The following is a 21,069-nucleotide window of genomic DNA, read 5'->3' on the forward strand; positions in this document are numbered from 1 at the left end:
GAAGTGGTATAAACCCTTAAGGGCCAAAATTCTGTGTATTAGATTACTCTTAAACAAAAAACCAGCTGCTGCTTTTATGCATACACAAGACATATAAATAGGCAGTGTTCTTTAAAAATAAAAAAAAAAATCCTAGGCATTTTAATGTTGCAAAGTGCTGTATAAAGCGGAAACCTGTTCATTCCGTGTCACTGCAGTAGACATGAAACAACTGTAAAACTGTCTCCGTTTTTTCTCTGGTTTATTAAATTGCTAACTATAACAAAAAAAAAAAAAAAAAGGAAGAAGAAGAAATATCACTTTCCCTCTGCATCCCTCACTCCCCTCCCAAATGCTGAAAGGGATCTGTTTTCTTAACCTTGTTCATCTATTTTATTAATTAAATGACAGCAGAAGGGAAACATGCCTACCTCACTCAATTTGACTCAGACCCTGGAAGATGTCTTCAGAAGGATTTTCGTTACATACATGGACAACTGGCGCAGGAACACGACAGAGCAGCAGGAGGCGCTCCAGGCCCAGGTGGACGCTGAGAACTTCTACTACGTCATCCTGTACCTCATGGTGATGATAGGAATGTTCTCCTTCATCGTCGTAGCCATCCTGGTGAGCACGGTGAAGTCCAAGCGGAGAGAGCACTCCCAGGACCCCTACCACCAGTACATCGTGGAAGACTGGCAGGAAAAGTACAGGAGTCAAATTCTGCATCTAGAGGAATCAAAGGCCACCATCCACGAGAACGTGGGTGCAGCGGGGTTCAGAACGTCTCCTAGATGAGGAAGAAAGGGACCAAGCCAAGCCTGACATCCAGGTGGTCCAGCCGCCACGCAGATCCAGATTGTTATTGTGTAAAGAAAGGGAGTTCCTCTCTATGCTGAGACGTCCATGGAGATGATGTGGTGGTCAACTGAGATGGAGGACACTTCAATCTCGGTGATTTATGCCTGCTGGTGGGAGTGATGCTCTGTGAGGAAGACCGCTTTCATTTTCTATGCAATGTAAATGTCATCTAAATCAATGTCAATAGTAGAAATAAAGCCAAATTGGATGCAAAGGGCTCAGGCAGTGGCGGTGGGACTAGAAAGGACAGTTACAAATCACTCGACCTTCGGTCTCATGAAATATTAGTCTGGATGTGATAAATTCAATTGATAAATAACCTGGATATCTTATTCAGAGGCTGAGGTTCAGAATCTATCACTTACTGATGGGATTGACAAAGCAACATGTATTTATTTATTTATGAATGCAGAGTCTGAAGTGATCAATAAGCAGAACCAGGAGGTGACCTTCCATTTCTGGTTTCCCTGGTGTTTAACGTGTCATAAGTCTGAAGACAACAAACCCTATGAGGGCCAACGAACCATACCAGAGAGTCAAAGACTCAGGAAATGCCCTGTGCAACAGAAATGCATTTTTAAATGAACACTCAACATTTCGCAGAAAACAAACTTTTAAAAGTTCTCATTACTTAAGAAAAAAAATAACAAAAAGTTGACATGGCTTTCTGAACCACCTTATGTTCCCTTGATTTTCTTTTCTTCTCTTTACAGTCACTTATTTTCATTTATGTTTGAAGAGACTAAAGGTACAGGAAGAGGTCAAGTTGCCAATGTCATGTTCAACATGCACAGCTGGACAGTGACTGCATTGACGGCACACAATTTCAGCTAGATAGGTGAAATAAGTTCGAGGACCTACTGTACAGCCTGGGGACAACAGTTAATAACAATGCATTGTATTCTGGAAAAATACTGAGGGAATTCTAAGTGTTTGTTCTCAGTACAAAAATGATAACTACATGAGGTGAGATAATGTGCATGCTAATTACCTGGATTTTGTCATTCCACAATGTACATATACTTTTAAACATTGTACGATACATGACATGTGTGTACAATTTTCTCTCTCAATTTAAAAGAAAATAAATCGTTTGCACCACAGGGTCTGTGATGTCATAGGATGTCCAAGTCGGAAAGTATCTTGGAGATGGTTTTGTTCTTGTCAGGCGGCTCCATTTACAGATGAGGAAACTGCAGCACTATGAGATGAGATGCTTCCCTTCACCAATTCAATTGGGCAGTGTTTCCATGTGGGTTACTGGCCTGGACTCCAGCAGTTTAGAGATGAGTGAGACTCCCTGAGCTGCAGGAACACACAGGAGAGAGGGAGTCAGACACTCCACAGAAGATGAATAACAAAGCCCAGAGGACAAAGCCCCAGCAGGGCAGGAGGGCAGTCCTAACGTGCAGCTGAGTTGGGCAGTAAAGGGCAAAGGAGAGCTGGGTGGGCCTTAGCACCATGTAGCTTCAGGCCTCATCTCCTTCTCCCTCCTCGGAAAGGGCACAAGGATGGGGACTCAACTCTTAGGATAAGAAGACGAGGTTCCAAAAAGAGCTCTTATTCAAAGCACGCTTATAGGACTCATTGTACAAACTGTCTTACTCTGTTTTCTGTTGCTAACACACAGTGTCTGAGACTAGGTATTATTTTGGCTTATGATTCTAGAGGCTGGGAAGTTGTGGCAGTCAGCTTTTCATTTTCAAAATACCTGACATACACAACTTAGAGGAGGAGATACTTATGTTGGCTCACAGTTTCAGAGGGTTCAGTCTATGGGGAGCTGGGTCCATTGCTCTGGGTGAGGCAGAACATCACAGCTGAAGGACAGAGTGGAGTAAAGCTATCAGCTACTGCCAGGCAAGAAGGAGGGAGAGTTGAGGGGGAAAAGAGAAAAGGGACCAGGACAAGCTAAAGTCCCCAAGGCCATGACCCCAAAGACCCATTCCCCTCAACCAGGCCCCACCTCCCATGGCCTTCTGACCTCCTATTAGTCCATCCAAGTACCAATGTTTCAACCCGCTGATGAGGTCAGATCTAATCACTTCCCAAGGCGCACCTCTGCACATTGCTGCATTGGGGAACATGCCTCCAACTCACGCGCCTCTGGGGGACAAGTCAGATCCAAACTATAATTGAAGTCCAAGAGCACAGCACCCGCCTCTGCCCAGCTTCTGGGAGGGCCGCACGCGGCTTCAGCTCCCTTCTTGTTCTGCAGCAGAAAGCGCAATGGCTCCGCAGGTGCGTACAGGAGCAGCCCAACACCACTGGGCAGCCTCCTCACCTGCTCCCGGGCAGCTAATCCACAGCTCCAACAAACTCTCTGCCACTGATGGCATCAATCCCCTCATGAGGGCGGATCCCTCATGACCCAAGGGCCTCTTAAAGGCCCCGCCACTCCCAACACCCCGGGGACCCAGACTCAACGCAAGCTGTGGTGGGCCACAGACCATATTCAAACCATAGCACCAACTACAAGACCTGATTCAAGTTACAGACTGATATGCGCAGAAGGTATCTGTTTCCTGCAATAGGCTTGCAATTGAGGCAGGAGTACAGGGTTAAAAGTTGGTGAAGGTAAACAGAAGGCGCTACTCAATGGCTGGGGCAGGAGTGTAAACTGGTCGGGCTCCTCCGAGCCGTCTTCTTCACTAGACCCCAAGCTTGGCCCAGGCCGTCGGTACATACGACTTCACACGCGTGCAGTCTGAACCGCTGCAGACCCGGGGCGGTCGCACAGGCCCACTGCGCCTGCGCACGGATCGCGCGCTGCACCCGGGCATCCCGGGCCCGCTGCGCCTGCGCGCGGAGCGGTGCGTTCCGGGACCTGTAGTTTCCCGGGCTGGGTTGCGCGAGTTCCGGTTTGTGTCCAGCCAGGTGCTGGAGACTCCGCCGCCGCGAACTGTAAGTGCGTGACGTCCGGTAGCAGCAGCCCGACCTTTTTAGGGCGCCGGGATCTGGCGCCCAGCCTAGCGTTCGCGCTTGTCTCCGGACAAATGCCTGCGCCAGCTCCCGGGTGGGGACCGGGAGGGTGACAGCAGCCTTGTCCGCACCCGCACAGCGCGGACGCGTGTTTAGGCTGGCGCGCGGTCCGGGCAGGCCCAGAGCTGCTTTGGCCAGAGGGTGTTGCTCTCGGGGGATCCTGGGGACGAGCAAAGGTTCCGGACGCCCTGTTCTGTGCAGGGGTGAGGGAAGCGATGGCAGCCCCTGGCTCTCATCCTCGGGTCCTGGTGGACCAGGGGTCGCTCCCCGAGTGTCAAGGGGGTGGAGAGAGGACCTAGGTCTGGCCCCCGAGTTCCCGAGGAGGAGCTGATGCTCCGGGGGTCCTCTTACTCCCCCAGTCTTGCACCGGAGCACAGGCACCAACCTCGCCCGCTAGATCGTGGGGTTCCAGAAAGTAGAGCTGCACTCGTTCCTCAGAGGATCCCCGAAACAGTATGTGGAGTCTGAGCAGAAGAGATTCGGGGCGTCTGATTTGCAGAGGTCAGGCCCCTCTGCAGAGCGGAGAGAGCCAAGTGACGCTCAAGGGTCGCTTGCCAACCCCATCTTCGGACATACTTCAAGTGACTGGGTGAAGAGCTGGGGATGGGGACAACTTCAGAAAGTTAAAGGGCACGGCTTAGTTGTCACCGGAACCAGATACACCCCGAGAAATAGACTGACCCTTGGGCGTGTTAGGCGTACCAAGCAGAAAAGGGAACTCGTGAACAAGACAGTGCCCGTACGGTTTTAATTGGCGTAGGAGAAATGAGTGAATAGGTTTTTTGTTTGTTTATCTTTAGGAGAAACCTGGCCAAAGAAAAATAAGGATGCTTTTGCAGAAAGAAAATGGAAGTATTTGCATTTATATCCGAGCCATTTGTTATTTTTGAGTTTTAAGCTAAGACTGTGGATAGTTCCAGTGGAGGTATAATTTTCCCGCCACTCCAAAGATTTTATGCCCCTCGAAACTGCCCCTATTTTGGTGGCGTTTGCAGTCTAGCCCCCAGATGCCAGCTGTCCCTTGTTTCTAATATTGTATCAGGTGCACATATGATATTGGAGCCAAGGGGCCACTGATATTTTTAGCTGTCTTAGTTGTTCTCATTTTCAGAAGGCCTACAAAGTGCTATGAAAATGGCCACGCGGCATATCATTTAAGAGAAATGGGGAGAGTTGTCTTTCAGAGGCAGTGGGTGGCCCGGGGCAGGAGGGCTGATGAGGGTGCTTTACCTTCTCCACTCTTACCCCACCCCTCCCACTACTAATGCAGATTGACTTTATTTCTTTCCTTCTTTCTTTTTTGTACCAGGGATTGAACCCAGGGGTGCCTAAACACTGAGCAACATCCCCAGCCCTTTTTTTTATATATATATATTTTATTACAGACAGGGTCTCGATAAGTTGCTTTCTGGTCTCCCTAAATTGCTGAGGCTGGTTTTGAACTCCAGATCCTCCTGCCGAGATTGCAGACATGAGCCACTGCGCCTGGTTGTTTCTTTCTTGAAGAGCTTGTATCTTATCACTCAGGGTAGGAAGTTGAGGCAGCTGCCAGTATATTTTTGCAGTCAGGTTCTATGATATCAGAGAGGATGGTGAATCATGATTTCCAGAATCACAGAAAAAGTCTTTGGGTTCTGACTTTGCAAATGAGAACTCTTTGGTTCAGAAGGTTAATGACTTGCCCCAGGTCATATGTCTTGCCACTGGTGCCACCAGGAATAGAGTTGGGAACTCTCATTCTTCTCGTCCTTATTATTGCTCTTTATTCCAAGCCCTGCTGCCCCGCAGTGGCTCATTTTGCCCTAGATACCACTTATTTACATCCTTTGGCCTGAAATCCATTAGTGGAGGAGATTTATCATAGCACTAATGGTTGACGTTGATTTAGTGCTTTCTATGAGTTAAGCATGTGTTTAGTGTTTACAGTGTAATTTCTGAAGGAGAATTTACAGATGAGGGAATCCAGGCTTAGAGAGGCCATGAGTCTTGTCCAAGGTCACTCTGCTAGTAAATATAACACATGTTCACCAGAAGGGCAGAACACTGAAGGTTCTTTCTCATTTATTTCCTCCTGTAAGTTTTGGGGATCTATTTATTGCCCTTGACCTTAGGAATTGATATCCTGTATACATCAATTCCCGGAGTATGTGATTTGCACTCAGAAAATCTGTGTGAAACAGCTAGACTTCTCTGCTGTATTTGTACACAACTCACATCAAGCAGGAACTGCAAAAATAAGATTGAAAACAACTTCAAATATTTGCTTCAATACACAATATGGTTAAAGAGATTGCTCAAAATGAAAATTCTAGTGGGAGTTTATAACACGTAGGAACGCATTTTCCAGTGCAGTCAGAATCTGCTGCTACTTAGAGACAAGTAAGTGGTTTACACATGAAGGTAATGATCACCTTCAGTCATCATGGTTAATTCAAACAGCTAGGGTTGAGATTCCTATCGTTAGTTTAGCTTATCTGACTCTGCAAGTCACAGGGAAAACTTGCTTATCTTGTGCCAGCTACTAGCTGGTTTTCAAATACCATAACCTTGAATAGATGAGGCATGAACTTTTTGTATTTATATGTTTTGTACAGAAAGTTTCTGTAAAGCACCTTCCTGGAAGTTTGTCTTATCTCCATTCTAAAGGCCCATGAAATTTTCTGTTGCTTTTCTTTGTTCCATTTTGTTAAGACATTTAAAGAAAAGTGCCCCTATAGGGCTGGGGTGTGTAGCTCAGTGGTAGAGCACTTGTCTAACAGGCTGAAGGCCCAGGATTCCATCCCAAGCACTGCAAAAACAAAAGAACACAAAGCAAACAAACAAAACACTGGACAATGACAACAAAAAGCGTCCCCGTTAGTTTTGAGTGCAGAGCATCAGGATATCCAGCAGAGACTCTGGAGCCAGACCCAATGGGTTCAAGTCCCAGGCCCCCCCTGGGAACTCTAGCTGTGTTTCTTAAACTTTGTTTCCTCATCTATAAAGTGGAGATAATGAACTGCCCCTCTAGGGCACTTATGAAGACTACGTGAATGACTTCATCTAAGCAATTTAACGTACCCTGGCACACCAAAGTTAAGCTGTCATCATTATGCCATAAGTCATCAAATTTCAGAAAAAGCAGGGACCCAAGGGATCATCTGGTTGGCACTTCCTTTTTTCCTTTAGGTCCTGAGGCCCCAGAGGGAAGTCCCTTACCAGAGTGCAGGAAGTCTTAATCCAGAGCTCGTGTCTTCTGGCTCTTGGGGTATGCATCGTACTCTAAGAAGAGTGACCCATGAGGGCCCAGAGCAGATCCTGCCCTGTCACCTCCAGCTTCACCTTCAAGCAGGTCTTGAGAGGAAATTTTCTATATGCATTGCTTTCTCAGGCAATTTTTTCTCTATCATTTATTCCCTTCCCTCCAATAACTTTTTAAAAACCAAGATGAGCTCAATTCGCACTTGAAGAACCTGAGAACAAAGACACTCATCCCCAAACCCAGCTTATGTTCAGGGCAGGAGTGGGGTAAAGGGACAGCTCTGGGGTACAGGCTCTTAGGTCCACAGGTGAATGGAATGTGGGTTCATGTCCCTCAGGGGCCACGCTGCCACTTCTTTTGGGAGCTGAGGAGAGCTGCTAAGGAGATGTTTTGGCTCAGGAAGAGCCATGCCTGGCTCAGCCCTCACATAGCCCTTCTGCTTCCACCGGGCTCTGGATAACCTTGTTTTAGGACGCTCAACCTGCCTCTGCAGAGCTTACTCTCTCTGCTGACATGCCCCTTCTACATAAGACGCTTGTCTTCCTAAGGTGTCTGCCCTGGAAACTTCAAGTTGATCTGTTTCTTTTTTTCCCTGCCAGATCAGACCTTTGAACTCCCAGGACCTCACCTTTCAGCCTCCTCTCATGCACATGTCTTGGGGGACTACAGTGATCAGGAGTGAACTCAGAGTTGGCCTACCATGAACTGGCAGGTGAGATAGTTTTGAACATTTATGATGTGGAATTTGTTTTTCTCCTTGTATTAGTTGGCTTTCAGTCACTATAATTAAATATCTGAGATACTTGACTTATAAGAAAAAAAAGGTTTATGAAACTCATTCCAGTCCAAGATTGGGTGGCCCCATTGCTTTGGGCCTCTCGTAGGGGTGCTGGATGACAATGGTGGGTAGCACACGTTGGGGAAAAGAAACAAAAGAGGAAGAGACTAGGCTTCCACAGTTCCCTTTGAGGACACACCCCCAATGACCTAAAGGCCTCCCACTAGTCCCCACCTCCTAAAGGGCCATGACACCTCCCAGCTGTACCACCCTGGGAACCAAGCCTTGAACTTTTGGAGGCCATTCAACATCCAAACCACAGCACTCCTAATTGTATAAATAAAGAGTAAAAGTTCTGTACACATAAATTAATTTATCAAAAAGAGAGCATAAGCATATTGAATGCTTTAAGTTAAAGCATATAAATGTACGTTTATTCACCAGACCCCTGAAGGAAAGGCAGGCCTTTCTTCAAGGGCACATCCGCTTCACTTTTCTTGTAAAACCATGCCTTCAAGCTTCGCCCACAGCTTCATATTTGGTTTCTTTAAAGTAGATGCAATGGGCTGAGCATTTGTGTCCCCTGACCTCACATGTTCCCCCTGAATCCCAACCTCGAGGTACTTGGAGGTGGTGTCAGGTTGTGATTAGTCAGAGGGTAGAGCCCTTGTGAATGGGCTCGGGCTCTCATGAAAGGGTTCCCCAGGAGCTCCCTCCTCACCCTTTTTCTGTCTTGTGAGGATACAGGGAGTCTCCAGTCTGCAACTGGGAAGGGGACCCTCACCAGAGCCCAGCAATGCCATAACTTAGACTTTCATCTTCCAGAAGGCTGAGAAACAAATGTCCATTGTTGATAAGCCAGCTATCGCTACTTTGGTAAAATAGCCTGAATTGTCCTTAGATAGCGGATTAAGATCATATGGAGCAATCTACAAACAAAATCTTTCCATGTTTTGTAATCCCCTTCCCTAATCTTTTATAGTTGTCTTGCAACAGCATTTTTTTTCCTAGTCAAACTTGCGTCTTTCAAAGCATTCACCTAAGTTTTCCTGGAAACAGCCTTCTTTATAAGTCATAAATAAATGACCTACTGTAGCAACTTGAACTGGCTGGAAATAAACACGACTGACTCCTGAAAATGTTAAGTAAGCTAGTTAGAGTGGAAGTTCAAGGACAGCCAGAGAATAACCTGCCGGCTGGCTGTATCAGTGAGCTGTGGACAACAGCAGTTTTACAGAGGGAAGGAAAATATCAGTTTACACCCTTGAAACCAGGAAGGTGAGGAGGCGGTTAATGTTTAATGTAGCCGCTTGAACAGTATAAAATCAAATAAAAATCATGCATCAGCTCATTATCCAGAGATGGCTACTGTTCACAATTTTGGGGCTTTTTCTATTAGCGTTTTTTCCCTTATATTCAGTGTGGTGTGTATTTTCAAATATAGGATTTTATTGTATGTAGTTTTCAATTATTATAAGCATTCCTTTGTTCAAAATATCCAATGGCTTTCACTGCAAGGAGAACTGGAGAGGGCTGGAAGCAGGATGAGGGAGCCAGGAGAATACAGACCCCGCTTCCCCCTGCAGCGTGGGGCATGGGGTGGGCGGTGGCCTGCAGGAGGGCTGAGGGCCACTGTTTGGAGAGAGCTGGTTGAAGCTGGTCAAGCATGCTTAACTGGAGCTCCCGGTGGAAAGGGGAGGAAGGTAAGTCAACCCAGTGAACCGTGATGGAAAAGGGCCAAAGCAAAAAGCACCGGTGAGCTCGCTCTCTGCAGCATTGGGTCAGTAGGAGTGAGAGTCCAAGAGGTGTGGCTCATGCCAGGGCATGGGTCTCCTACGTCCCCACAGCTCAGCCGCCTGGGAGCTGCAGGATCATCCCTCTCCCCAGGGGCTTCTGATTGGGAAGGTCAGGGTGGGCCTGAGAGTTTGTATTTAGCAAGTTCCCAGGCGATGCTGATACTGTGGGTCAAAGGCAACAGCACAGAGTTTTTCTCCTTAGTTGTGAAGGAACATCAACCCACTTGGCCGCCCAGGCCAATCCTGCCTGTGACAAGGGGAGTCCTTTCCCGAGTCAGGAACAGACTCTGCACCCTTCCCAGCTCCAGGCAGACACAGCAACGCAGCGGATGCAGCACCTTCGAGCTTCAAACAGGCCCCTTCCTCATAGTGCGGGGAAGGACCGGCCTCTCCTCATCCCCGATTGCAGAGAGCTCCTGGGTAGGCCAGGGCCTGCCCTCCTGGCTCCGAGGGCCTTGGCTGGTGACAGCGGTCTACACCGCCTGTGTAACAGCAGCAGGTGTGGCCTCGCTGTTTAAACGTCAACTATTCCTACGTCACTGGTACAGGGCTTTTTTTTTTTTTTAAAATTAGCGTTGATCCAAGCCACCACCAGCAAGAGCCATTTTTCCCGAAGGTCCTCGTGTTTTGAGAGATGAAAGCAGTTTGCTGGAAGGAAGTCAAAAGAGGAGGTTGAACTCAGCTGAAGCTTAGGGCCTTGGTGGGGGCAGGAAAGGGGACCTGGAGCTCTCGCGTTGCCCTCAGTGTCCACTCTGCTGCCCTCACTGCCTCCCTCTTGGTCCTGCAGCTTCTGCCTTGTGCCGCCTCCTCTCCAGTCCCTATGAAAAGAAAGCAGATACCGAACCCCCTCGCCGCTCCTCCAGTGGACATGGTTCCATCCCCTTATGAATGAGATCTACCTCTGGCAACTGCTGCAGCTCGGCCTTGGAGTCAGGTCACAGAGACCCGTGGGTTGTCACGTGGTCTCCAGGGGCTCATCCACAGAGACGTGGAAACCTGGAAGCGAGGAGCAGCAGGAGCCGGTGCCTCAGCCAGCCTAGAACATTCTGACAAACACAGAAGCCTGATGTCACAACATCGAACATTCTCCTCCTAGCTGGGTTCTGTATGTGGAGCCACATCTTCACTCTGCAACGGACCCTTTGAGGGTTAGCCTGGGTCTGAGGGAGGAGGAGCCTGGCAGCCAGTCGGCATCACACGCCGTTGATGTGTGCCAGGGACCATGGTGGCAAGGCCGCACTTCGTGACTCAAGTGTTGAACACTGTTGTCAGAGCCGCCTTTCAAGAAAGCATTTGTGTGTTCTTTACTGTGAAAAGGACTTAGTCACTGAAATCTTATTTATTGAGCCTTCCTTATTAGATGTTTGTGTTTTCCACACCCCCATGATGTCCATTATATTCTACTACGTCACATTGTGACCTTCCTGAGGTGTCCATCCGCAGCTGGTTAATAACTTCAGAGGTGTCGCGACCGGTTGCTTTTGTGAATGCGGTGACCAAGCCATGGTCGATTGACATGATTTAGTTGTAAGGTTGATGTGTATGACCAGGCAGTGCGGCCATGGGTTTGGAGAGTCGGCGTGGGCCCCTTCCTCACTGATGACTGAATTCCCACACTGCTGTTCAGCTCTTGGCTCAGGACAGTCTGTCTGCCGTGTGGCTACAGTGAGGATGCAAGAGGAAGGTCCCTGGGAGGCTCTTGGCGCACAGGGAGCCCCTGATCTACAGCAGGGATGCCGTGTACTCTAACCCTGAGGTCCACGGCTGACTCGCGGAGAACTGAGATGATCATCATTCCACTCGTTCCACTCCGTTGAAAATCTGCAGTTGGTGGAAGGGAGGCTACCTGAGTACCTAGAACTTTCTGTTCGGGCTCTGGCTGCTGTGAAGGAGTCGGGTCCCAGGGTGGTTTTAACTCACAGGGTTTGGATCAACCTTAGGTGATCTATTAGAGGGAGGTTCACAGGTACTCCCTGTAGTTTTATTGGTATCGTATATGATAAGTAGTGTTTGGCAATTTAACCTAACGATTTTGTTGGGCTAACTCCTGCCTAGTCCTCTAAAATAATGATTATTTAACAGAAACATGCCTAGGCTTGAATATTTTGAGTTTACTGTCCATTATTTCACCCTCGAGTACTAGTGTTCACGAGTCTCCAGAATCGAGAGGAAATCGTAATGTACCAAACTGGAGAATCAGAGGAAGGACTGGTTCAGCTCATCGTGCAGTTGAAGAGGCAGAAACTCAGGCAGGTCCTGGGACTGACTCAGGCTTTCAGTCTCTGGCTCCTTCTACTGGGCCAAGCTTCTGCCTCCTCAGAGGGGCCTGGGTGATCAGCAAATCACACGAAGTCGCAAAAGACCAGAGTTCTTATGTCTGTGGAGAAGGGGGTGATGCACAGCAGAGCCGCCAGAGACAGGGACCCCATCTGCTTGGTCCCCAGTGTAGCCCCAGCACCTGGCTTCATGCTCATGACATAATAGGTGCTTAAATACTCATTGACCAAAGAAACGTAACTGTGCGTATCACTGGTAGAACAATTAGAACGATTTCTTTCTTCTTTAAGGTTCTGGAACACGTGCCCCTGCTGCTGTATATCCTGGCAGCGAAGACATTGATTCTCTGCCTCGCGTTTGCGGGAGTGAAGATGTACCAAAGGAAGAGATTAGAAGCCAAACAGCAAAATCTAGAGGCCGAAAAGAAGAAGCAAGCAGAGAAGAAAACTAACTGAAGAGAAATAGAAGGTACTTGGGCTTTGCAAATGCAAACTATCCCGTGGGTTAGGGCAGGCCGGTTGGTGGGCGTGACGCTGGCAAGAAAGCCACAGCCCCTGGGTCTGAAGGACAGCGTGAGGGCATGTGGCCCCTGTCCTAGAAGTAGACCTGGTCCCTGAGGGAAGTGTGCAGAGGCGGACGCCGGGTCCATCTGCTGCTGCGCCCAGTGCGCAGAGCATCCATCTCCTCTTCTGAACCTGCAGTGGCTCCTCGTGGGTGAGCCTCGGGACTCAGGTCTGGAGCAGGCAGTAGGGCCCGGGAAGAGGACGTGCTTACAAGTTCAAAGGGGTGAGCGAAGGCAGTTCTAGTTGAAATGTTGTTGACTGGATTTTGTTCCAGAGTCATCATTGTATGAGTTAAGCTAAGAAGAGGGTGGCGAGCCTAGGTGTGAGATCCCGAAGCCCCTTCCCTCCCAGACGCCTCCAGTGTTGACCTCTCAGGGACGCAGAGGCTGCTTGCACGGCCCTGCTCAGAGCTAAGGGAGTTGGCCTTCCCCCAGGCTGGCAGCCCATGCGAGACTCCAGCCTTGCTTTGATCAGACAGGGTTTCGGAGGGAGGGAAAGCTGGCGCAGAGGGCATGCCCTCACAGCCGGGCAGGGGCCCACGCGCAGGCCTGGCGCTGAGCCAGTGAGCGGAGTCCCTTCTCCTGCTTCCCTGTGGTCTTGCTTTCTAGGTTTGGCCACTTAGGTGTCAGCTCGGGTGGACTCCAGCGGAGGAGAAGGAGGAGCACTTAGTCACCGAAGGATAAGTTCAAGGAGAAATTCCCAACCTCTACCTTTAATGTCAAATAGTGTGAATTTTTGTATGCTTTTGAAAGAATCAGTATTTTGATTACTAAAATAAAATACCTTTGTAAAAAGGGCTGTCCCTAGTCTTTGGAATAAGTTGAGTGTGTGTGTGTGTTTGTGTGTCTTTCTCGTGATCTCCCTTACACAGACACAGACACACGCACACACACACACACACACACACACACACACACACACAAACCCTGGTGTCCAGAGGACTCTTGCAGCCCCCTCCTGCAGCACTGCCCAGCTGTAGGTAGCAGGTCTTGGGTGCGTGTGCAGAGGCCTGGGTTCCTCAGGTGGCACAGCCTGTGGGGGATGGGATCCGGCACAGGAAGCCCACCAGCTCTCCCCGGGCCTCCTACCCTCCCACATACCCCTACAAGCATGGTCATTTTGATTGTATTTTGTTGGGGTGATGGGAGGCTGTGCCTTTGTCCAGGGCCATCCAGGAGAGCTGGCCGCTGTGCTGACCCCTGGGGATCTCTGTGGGGAGGAGTCGCAGAGCATGAACCATGGGCCATGTCGGGCCCTGAGTCTAGGAAGAACTCACCTCTGGAGTCCTGTCATCCGAGAACAGAGCAGGCCCAGGGCTGTGCTTCAGCCTCTGTCCCCAACCCCAGTCTGCTTACTGGGATGAGGGGAAGGCCACCCCAGGAGACTTTCTGACTGGGAGAAGAGAACTGGGGAGCTTTCTTACTCAGCAGCTAACAGACCTTTTTCTTCTCCCAAGATAGCAGAGTGGATGGGCGTGAGGAAGCGGTAACCATTGCCGTCAGCATGGGGGCTGCGTGGGGAGCTGGTGGGAGCGTGTTAAGAGATGCCTGCCCACCTTGGCCAGCCGGGTGGAACGTGAGGAGGTACAGAATGGTATCTTTCTCAAGTCAGCGCTGGGATTGCTGGGTACTCCTAATGGACCCTGCAGCTCCAAGCTGCAAATCGCCAGATAGTCAAAAAGCAACTCTCACTTGACCTGGTACCTCAGCCCCCAGGAGGAGCTGCTCCAGCCTCTGCTGGGAGCCCTGGTGACGTCCACTCTGACCAGTCCCTGTGGCCTGTTGGAGGATGAACAGAGGAGCAGAGGGTGAGACCCTTGAATTCCATGGTCCGCCCAGACGGGATCCAGAGGTGACAGGGGACCCTGGCCCACCCTCCACCTCTGTCAGGGCCCACGGGACCTGGCGGTGGTCTCACCCCGCACTGCTTCAGAAGCTGCTCCAGGCCTTGGCCTCTGCTTGCTGCCCGCCCTGCAAGGCGAGGGCACTGCCCTCAGTCTCAGCACGCCTGGTCTTAGACCCAGACTCCTGGGCACATTTCCTCCCATACCCGCCCTGTGCCCCCTAAATCCCAGACACAGTCTGGGACTCAGTCAGCCTGGCCATAGATATTCGTGTTTGTTTTAAATACAGATGTCTCTCTAGGCTTTGGGATTTAAAGCTCAGCTCCGGAATTTGTGGATGACCTGTCCATTTTCTTGGAAAGTTTCATAGAAGATGACCTAAGGGCCAGACGCAACCCCTGACGGCAACCAGCAGCCGTGGCTTTTGCGTCCAGCGTTTGGGTTTTGGTTTCTTTTTCAGTTACTTCCTATACATTTCTCTACCACGAGGGGGAGATGATCAGTCACTCATTGGAGTTGGTGATACTGCACTCCCCGTGTAAATGAAGTCAGGAGATTCCTAGTTTGGTATTAAATAATGGGTTGGATGCATGCATGTGTGGCTGGATGCATGTAGGTAGGTGAGTTGGTAAAGCACAGCCTGGTCCCCCATCAGGCCTGCAGCTATCCAGCAGCTTTCTGGACTACAAGAGAGAACACATATGTAAGGAATGGACAAACTGTCCCCAGGACCCTGAGAGATGTCTCAGAGAGCATAAGCAAACCCACCTTCTCTGCCTCCAGGAGGACCCCACGAGCCCTCATGCAGCTCCTACCGCTCACACGTACCCTAACACTTCTGTTTGACTTCCGAGCTTCCAGCACACTAGGAGCAGAAAGGAAGAAAGGCGGTTGGCATAAGAAATGCCTTCAAGCAAGAAAGACCAGCAGACCAGGCCTGAGGACTCACTCTCTCCGTGTGCCAGGCAGTGTGGTGGCCAATAGCCCTACACCAGGCACCCACTTGATGCTTCGATAGTGATGACCTTTGTCAGAAAAAAGAGGTTAGACCATTTTATGCCCTCTGCTTAATGAGGCAGAGGCATAATGTTCAGAAACCAAATGATCTGGGATTCTTCGAAAGGGGTTACTGTACGCTCGGACGGCTCGGTGGGCTCAACGGCAGGACCGAATGTAAGCTCGGCGGGCCACAGATAGCAGCCAAATAAAATGGGACAGAAAAGTGGCCGAAGCAGGCTTTATTGGAATTTGACTCTCAGGCGAAAAAATTCCCAGACCCCTGGGGGTATAGGGACCCAGAGAAAATCACAGTGGCCCTGGCTGCCCAGGGTTTTTATAGACTAGGATGGGAGGGGTTCCTGTTGAGTGACAGGTGGGTGTGAAGGGTTAGTGGAACTTTCCATCCACCTTGCTGCGAACTTCCTGGTCACCTTTGGTGGGCTGGTCTTTGTTCTAGCTGCTCAGCTGTGCCCCCTACAGTCGCCTAATTTCCGACCTAACAGTTACCTCTCTCCAAGCTGTCTAGAGTTTCTCCTGTATTAGGGAAACAGATGCCTGAAGATCTCCAGGTCTCCGGGCCTTTACAGGACTTGCATGATCACATGAGTGTTCTTGAGCTTGCCCGGCTCTGGGTTAAGCCCCAAGGGCACAGAGGTAGGGGGTACCCAGGCCCAACCTGGGAGAGCTCACATTCATTGCCAGAAACACCCAAATGATCAAGATAGATGGGGGTTCTTCCTGCCATGCCAGAGACGGGCTCCTTGGTGAAAGTCTGTTTGAGCAGGAAGCTGGGCGAGTGACTTGGGAGAGTCCGGAAGGAGAGAACAGGGAGGGGTTTCTGGGCTGGTAGATCCAGTGGGAACGAGGCCAGGAACTTGTGGGTCGAGCATTCCCAGGTGATTCTCTGGGAGGCGCTGCGTGCCCCTCCTCCGAGAGATGCCCTCTTTAGCTGTGAGCAAAGGGAGAGCCAGCAGCTGAGCCGGTCCGTGATTGGCAGAGAGAGGGAAGGGAGCAAGCCCGCTTTATTTGCATGCGTCACCTCAGGAGGAATTCCCAGAGGGTAACATTAGCATCCTCTCCTTTTCACAAATCAGAAAACAGAGGCTCAGAGAGGTTCCTGGCCTCACTAACGGCCCCCAGCTGGTGGGAGGCAGAGCCAGAGTCAGGCTCTGTAGGGCTTGTAGTTAGTTGTCCCTGCTGTGCTGTGGGTCTGAGTCATGTGAAAGGAAGACAGGCCAGGGTCACGGTACTTTGGAGACTGAGTCATAAGATCTCCAACAGATGGCACCCCTGGCATGACAGGGACCACCAGGCTGTGGTGACGGGGTGAGGAGGTGATGGTGCAGCGTGTGATTTGGTGAATCCCGGGATGAGTCCCCACTGTCCCTCTGCTCTTGGCTCCATGGTCACTTCTGCTAGTAGCATCCTCCACGGGGCCCAGCCCCCGGCCCTGGGCTCCGAGCTGAGCGGAACCACCCAACCTGGAGGGTCCAGGCTTCTGTCCCTTGGTTCCCCTGGCCCTGCATGCACTGCCAGGCACACAGAAGGCACCGGAAGATGTGGTAAGTGCATGGCTGGTGCCACCAAAGGAAGAGGGCAGGGAGTGTGGTTGAGACCGCTGGTCATGCACATCAAAAGGCCTCCTCCCTAGGAATAATCACGAATTTTACCTGTCCACATTGCCCCCCAAATGAAAGGCTACGCTTCCAAGCCTCCTTGTGACTGAGTCTGGCCAATTGTGTTTAAGTGTGGCGTTGAATCTTCCTGGAAGGTTCAAGGAGGACAGGTGAGCCCTCTCTCCTTCCTTTCTCCTTCTCTGCTACCTGGAATGCTAATGCAATGGCTTGTTCAGCAGCAACTTTGGACTCCATGACTAGGTGACTCTGAGGCCTGAACCAAGTATACGGTAATGAAGATAAAATCCTGGGCTCTTGATGACCAGGGGTCCATCATGTCACCCCTGAACTGTCGCCGTGGCACTGCTTATTTTTGGTGATAGGTGTGGGGTCCCTATGCTGTTCACATGTCAGCAGACTGCTCAGAGTCCAATCTAATCTTGACTCACACATGCAGTCAGTGCCAGATGTGCCCCAGGGCTTCCTGCCAGGAAGACTTGAGTTCTGGTTCTGAGTTCCCATCACTGATGTGCGTGGATCTAGATGAATGAGTTACTGCCCCGACCTGGGTTGGTTTGTATGTTTGTTTTGTAAAATGAGCTTAAGGATCACTGTCGTGTCTACTGTACGAAGTGGTTGTCTGAAGAGAATGAGGTCAAGCACGTAAAGGACAGTGGGCATGTGGTAAAAACATAACACGTAGAAAGAATGTGTACCTCCTGGGTGGGCAGCCTGGCCCCCTGGTTGGCCAGTGGGGCTCCATCCACCCTGGAATCACAGAGTCCACTTGCTCATGCATGTCTGGGCTTATTCTGAGACAGCTCTGTTTTCTAAAGCATCACCTGCTCTGGGTCACCTTGGTGCATGCCCGGGGAATGGAGATCTGACCATTGGTGGTGACAAAGGCCAGAGAGGACAAGATGTTCCATCAGCTACCACTCAGAAGCATAGCGCCATCAACATCATAGACGGTTCCAGAGGACTTGTCTATAGATGTGTGGCTCATATATTGTCACCCACTGGTAATTTCATACAATGCACAAAACGTGATTTCCAGAGATTCTGGGCTGGACTCACCAGTCTCTCTGTCCCACCCACACCAGAAGAAACCTCTTATTATTAATTCCCTAATCTATTGCAGATGGTCTTAAAAAGAAATCCCAGAGAACAAAGTTTCCTTTGATCAAAGTATCTTAAGATGTGTCTACTCTTACATCCTGGTGATAAAAGGAAGCAAAGATTTTCCTCAAAGAGTAAAAGGGAAATGAGGTCAGTGGCATTAGGTCTAATTGTGGACACATTTGCTTTGACCTGGACCTGGACAGTAATAACACGAGCTTCAGTTTTGTGAACATTCAGTTTGTGCCAGAAATGTAGTGACTTGGCACATATGACACTATTTTAAAGCCCTCAACCTATTTTACTAATGAGTTCATTGAGCCTCAGGAAAGTAAAGCAACTTGTCCAGAGGACAAGTTAGCTAATAAACTGCAGACTTGAGATTCCAGCTAGGTTCATTCGATTCCCAAAGCACAACATCTGCTGGAAGTTTCCATGCTTACTACAAACCAACATTTCACAATTATGAATGCAATCCTCTGTAACTAATTCAATTGCACATTGAAGGTGGCTTCTTTGATCTCTCTGGTTATATTGATGTCCTCTTTGCTCTGCTTGCTTTTCTAATGATTAAACAAGGCCTCAAAGGAATGGAATTCTAAACCCATTTTATTACATTGTTTTGGTTCTCAAACAAAAATAGCTCCTGTTGGTTTATCTTGTTCATCTGATAGCCTAAAAACATACGATTATTTTTCTCACTGCAAAATAGCGTATTTTGAAAAGGTTTTTGCCTCCTCAGTTTTGCACAGAAATGCACTTTTGTTGTGATGTCCCACTGGAGATGGTCATTTTGCCAGCTGATATCTGTTGTGATAAGAAAACCTGGGCTTCAACAGCCAAGCTCAACGTAGCTGTCAGGAGCCTGGGTTTGAGACTCTCACAGCCTTGGTGACTTGCTCATGTCTCAGTTTCCTCCTCTCAGAAGTGGGGAGATGAGCATCCACCTGGTGGGGTTGTCCTGAGGATGGAACGAGCTCTCGTTGGGAAGAGGCAGGTTGAATAATGGCGCTGGCCAGGAGCTCTGGCTTGCAGTCTTAGCTCCTCTCAAGGCAGCAAGCTACCTGATCTCTGTAGCTCAGGTTTTCCCACCTATGACATCTACAGATACTAGTAAATCCTACATTGCCAGCCATTGGAATCACAGGTGAACTCGTTTAATTAAATAAGTAACTGACTCATCCAGACACACGCACAATAGTGACATGAGGTTTAGGAGCAGAAGCCAACTCTTCCTGTTGGGATGCCACACACCCATCTCTAGCTGGCTCCCTGTGTAGCTGTTGGGGTTTATCACCACAGGCCTCTGTGCAGGTGTATGATAAGTGTGGCGTTGAAACAAAACCCACTTGTAACCCAAAAGTCAGGCCACTTACTCTTGGACTTGCACAGCGGCAGTACGTTGAAGTGACCAAGGAAGCCTAAATACTATTAGCTTTCTCTCAAGGCATTTAAATCCTAAAGCAGATGTGACATAAGAGAGAAGGCCACTACAAAAACACTGCCCAAGAAGAGTTGTCTCATGGGGCTAATCGCCCATGGGAAATGCAGAATTTCAATTGGAGGAATAAGATATTTATTAGCAACAGGGCCAAATGATGAACCCCAAAGGGATCCCAGACCTAATTCCTGGAGCCAGAGAATTATAGGGAAGTCTTTTCATAGGTGGTCAAGTTAAGAGTTTTAGAACGCAAAGATGATTTTGGACTATTTGTGTGGCCCTAAAAACAGAGAGGAGAGTAAGAGGGAGACACAGGGAGATTTGCACAGAGGAGGAGAAGATCGTGATGGGCCACAAGGAATCCTGGAGGCCATCTAAGGCTGGAAGAAGCAAAGAACATGGGCCCTGAAACTTCAGGGGGTGCTGCCCTGTTAAGACCTTCATTTTAGGTCACTGGAATTGGTTTCTGACCTCTGGCCCCAGAATTAGGGGAGAATCACTTCCCATTATTTTCAGCTCCCATGTTTATGGTATACGGCAGCCACAGCAAAGTGATTCAGCACCATTAGCCCCAAAGTGAGATCCGCAGCAACTCAACTTCATGGTTCTGAGTGGCTGGCTCTTTTGGGGATATTCTATCCCCCAGTTAAAACGCACACTAGGATTCCCTTTATAACAACCCAAAGCTGCAGACGTCTACCACTTAGTTGCCAAAAAAGCACTGAATATCAATTTTCATCTGATGTAGTAGTCTTTCTGAATAATACCAGGAGGTTCAGGAGGGAAAGAAGACAAAGAAAGAAAATATTGCTTTCTGCCCTTTGCTGTCAGGAACCTGGTCTCACAATCTTCTGCATAGCCAAGTCTTTCAGGAATTGAATAAAAACTTTCCTAATTATTTCTAAATAGACTTTATTTTTTGAGCTGTATTTTAGGCTCACAGCAAAATTGAGCAAAAGCACTGAGTTCCCATGTACCCCCACCTTACTTATTATCCCACATGAGTTACTTTCCACACTCCTCGGGGTGATTACTTCTGTGGTAAAATTACTGCCTGCACATATAGACACAAGAGTGCCTTTATGATATGTTTAATGGTGGTCAGGAATTTTTTTCTGTAAATGTAAAAAGTTAGAGCCTACATTAGGGGTGGCCCCAAACTTGGATAGCACGGTGCTGTACCAACCAGGTGTCTCAGTTGTGGGTCCTGAGAAGCTCCATGGCAAACGCTGGTGACTTCCCGCTAGGATTCTTGGAGTTGGATGGAGGGTGGTTGGGTAAATGGGTCCCACAGAGCTCATTGGTGCCACCTGAATCACCTGTCATCTCTCCCCAGCCCTTTCGTTGGGACCACCAACCTGCCTCAGGGGCTGGATGGGGTTCCATCCCCTTGGATGCCTCTCACTCACCCTCCAGCACCCTGCTGGTGAGGACAGAGGGACAATAGGAAAGACAGCATCTCACTTGACCGCCGTGTGGATGGAGCCTCTTGGGGATGGCAAGCGGCTCCCTGGACGTTGTTAGTGGGCTGAAGCTGCTGGCCATAGTCTTACTTTTCACTTCTTTGCAACTGC

General features: G+C 49.3%; 3 protein-coding genes across 5 annotated transcripts; 2 read left to right on the forward strand and 1 right to left on the reverse strand.

The window, feature by feature from the left end:
* Positions 1-319: 319 nt before the first annotated feature.
* On the reverse strand, positions 320-7,077 carry LOC124993763 (uncharacterized). Its single transcript, XM_047565537.1, has 3 exons — positions 7,021-7,077; positions 3,529-4,215; positions 320-2,145 (listed from the first exon to the last, which is right to left on the reverse strand). The coding sequence occupies exons 1-3, from the start codon at positions 7,075-7,077 to the stop codon at positions 2,098-2,100; spliced, it is 792 nt and encodes a 263-aa protein (XP_047421493.1). The 3' UTR covers positions 320-2,097.
* On the forward strand, positions 400-1,934 carry Kcne2 (potassium voltage-gated channel subfamily E regulatory subunit 2). The gene has a single exon (XM_047564626.1). It carries the CDS (start codon positions 403-405, stop codon positions 775-777), a length of 375 nt encoding a protein of 124 aa, XP_047420582.1. The 5' UTR covers positions 400-402; the 3' UTR covers positions 778-1,934.
* Smim11 (small integral membrane protein 11) lies at positions 3,636-13,283 on the forward strand. Of its 3 annotated transcripts, none has more exons than XM_047564629.1 (4): positions 3,636-3,744; positions 7,663-7,775; positions 12,205-12,382; positions 13,086-13,283. In XM_047564629.1, exons 2-3 carry the CDS (start codon positions 7,764-7,766, stop codon positions 12,367-12,369), a joined length of 177 nt encoding a protein of 58 aa, XP_047420585.1. In that variant the 5' UTR covers positions 3,636-3,744; positions 7,663-7,763; the 3' UTR covers positions 12,370-12,382; positions 13,086-13,283. The 3 variants fall into 3 exon arrangements, with proteins under 3 accessions (XP_047420585.1, XP_047420586.1, XP_047420587.1); XM_047564630.1 differs by lacking the exon at positions 3,636-3,744 and adding an exon at positions 6,991-7,069; XM_047564631.1 differs by lacking the exon at positions 3,636-3,744 and adding an exon at positions 7,135-7,153.
* Positions 13,284-21,069: the final 7,786 nt, after the last annotated feature.

The sequence above is a fragment of the Sciurus carolinensis genome, chromosome 9, assembly GCF_902686445.1.
Source record: "Sciurus carolinensis chromosome 9, mSciCar1.2, whole genome shotgun sequence".
NCBI classification, from domain to species: Eukaryota; Metazoa; Chordata; class Mammalia; order Rodentia; family Sciuridae; genus Sciurus; species Sciurus carolinensis.